Raw genomic sequence first — 2,298 nt, 5'->3', positions numbered from 1 at the left:
ATTACTTTTGCATAATTACTCTCATATGACCTTATATACAGAACCTCTACCCAGCATTTCAAATTAATGGTCAGTGAAAAATCAGTGAACATTCTACAGAGCACTTTACCCTACGCCATAAGCAAGAAATCTCAGAACCTATCTTGCTATTAACCAAGAATCTTAGTTTCAAATGCTTACTAAGGTATCCTACATTTACTATTTTCCTTTTCTTTGCTGGGAATCAAACCTAGGGCTTTATATATTTAGGCAATATATATATTAGGCAAGCACCCTATCAGTACAACATCCTTGGTATTTCACTCTCCTTTATCCTTTGCTCTCTCCCATCTTTCTCTTGAACTTGTGATCCTCCCCCGCCTTTACTGGAATTATAGGCTGGAACCTGGCCTTTATAAAGCATTTTCAATTATCTTTACATAACAATACCTTATATATTTCTGGGATTATTTTTTCTGTTTTTATTTTCGCTAAACACAACTAATAATGAGTTATTATTTCCATTGTTTTGGTTTCTTTGAGCCCACACGGACCTGAACCCTCTGCTCTGGCTGTCTCTGCTCCTGCTGTGCTGGGATGACAGGCATCCATCATGCCAGGCCCAACAATTACCCGATTAAGTTATTCCTTATTAGTGAACCATTAACACAACTGTTTCAACCTATTGATTTTATTTTCTAGATTCAATTCATTGAAAGATACATGTCAATTCGTTTAATTTCAAGGCGAATTTGCAACCTGCCACAAATCACAAGCCAGTAAAACCGCTAACCAAGGGCTCTACGATCCATCTCCATTGGTTAGAATGTAGCAATTCAGAATTCATGATAGAGGCTCAACAGGGAGGCCAGGCTCATGAGCTAAGCTTTCCATGGGCTGCTCTGGGCTGGCCCAGGCACTCAGCCCACTCTGCTTCCCCATGTCCACACTTAGTGGACGGCTCTTTGTGCTTCTCATGGCATTATAGGCTCTCACACTCAGGCTACTTAACAGCTACCATTTTAAATCAGAATTATTATTTTTTCTTTTTTAAAAAGAAAAAGACAGGGTTTTTCCTGTATAACAGTCCTGGCTGTCCTGGAACACACTCTGTAGATCACGCTGGCCTGGAACTGAGATCCGTCCGCCTCTGCCTCCCAAGTGCTGGGATTAAAGATGTGGACTATGACTGCCTGGCACTTTTTTTTTAATAAACTAAAATCTTCAGCAAAAAATAATTTTGAGTATCTCATAGAAAAAACTAAGTCATTTTAGGATATTTTAAAGCATTCTTTCTACTTATTTCTGTATATAAAATATGTAAATGAGTTAAATGGGAAATGTATTTTAAGCTGCTTCACACAGCATGCAAAGGGAGAACCAGAAAGATGAGGAGTAGAAATAAAAATAGCCCTGGATAAAATCCACGAGTGTGGACGATGACTCAAGATGGTATAAATAACTTGGGAGGTGAAGCAAATGATATTTATATCATTCTGGAGGAAGGAAACGTTTTATTAATCAACTTCTAGAGCAGAGATCAATACAGACTCTGTACAGTTAAGTCCAAAGGTTGCAGCAAAAGAAAATGCAGATTATTTAAGGTTATTTGCTTCTTTTTCATCTGATTCGTCATCCATCACCTAAAGCCAGAAAACAAAAGAAATTCAAGAGTTAAGGAAACATTAGACAATGTTACTTTCCTGATATGCACGTCACTCGCCTGCCTGAAATAGCCCATGACAATGCACAGCACTACAAGAGCAAGGATGCAATCAACAGCCCGCAGCACAGGATCCCATCAGAACCTGGGATCCTCAGATAATAAAAGTAATTAAATACGTATAAAAGAACTAGACCCTTTTCCTCACCTCAAAGACAATGAATGGCTCATATTCTTCAGTGAAAAGAGTAATGGAATTTATTTTTACCTTTTTAGAAAACTGTGTGTGTGTGATGGGGGTGTGTGTGTGTGATGGGGTGTTTGTGATGGGTGTGTGTGTGGAGGTGTGTGTGATGGAGTGGTGTGATGGGAGTGTGTACGATGGGGTGTGTGTGATGGGTGTGTGTGATGGGGATGGTATGATGGGTGTGTATGATGGGTGTGTATGATGGGTGTTGTGTGATGGGTGTGTGTGTGATGAGGATGGTATGATGGGGGTGTGTGTGATGGGTGTGTGTGATGGGGATGGTATGATGGGTGTGTGTGTGTGATGGGTGTGTATGATGGGTGTGTATGATGGGTGTGTATGATGGGTGTGTATGATGGGTGTTGTGTGATGGGTGTGTGTGTGATGAGGATGGTATTGATGGGTGTGT

The 2,298-nt window shown here is 40.2% G+C and overlaps 1 protein-coding gene across 1 annotated transcript in view; it reads right to left on the bottom strand.

The window, feature by feature from the left end:
* Positions 1–1,479: 1,479 nt before the first annotated feature.
* Positions 1,480–2,298, bottom strand: part of Nfu1 (NFU1 iron-sulfur cluster scaffold) — a 27,992-nt gene continuing 27,173 nt past the window's right edge. Inside the window, exon 8 of the mRNA XM_005364810.2 lies at positions 1,480–1,622. Coding sequence (XP_005364867.1) covers positions 1,575–1,622 — 48 coding nt within the window. The 3' untranslated portion in view covers positions 1,480–1,574. The remainder of the gene's footprint in view (positions 1,623–2,298) is intronic.

The sequence above is a fragment of the Microtus ochrogaster genome, unplaced genomic scaffold, assembly GCF_000317375.1.
Source record: "Microtus ochrogaster isolate Prairie Vole_2 unplaced genomic scaffold, MicOch1.0 UNK1, whole genome shotgun sequence".
Classification (NCBI taxonomy): Eukaryota; Metazoa; Chordata; class Mammalia; order Rodentia; family Cricetidae; genus Microtus; species Microtus ochrogaster.
The sequence above is the reverse complement of the archived record's forward strand: the minus strand, read 5'-3'. Positions and strand labels throughout refer to the sequence as shown.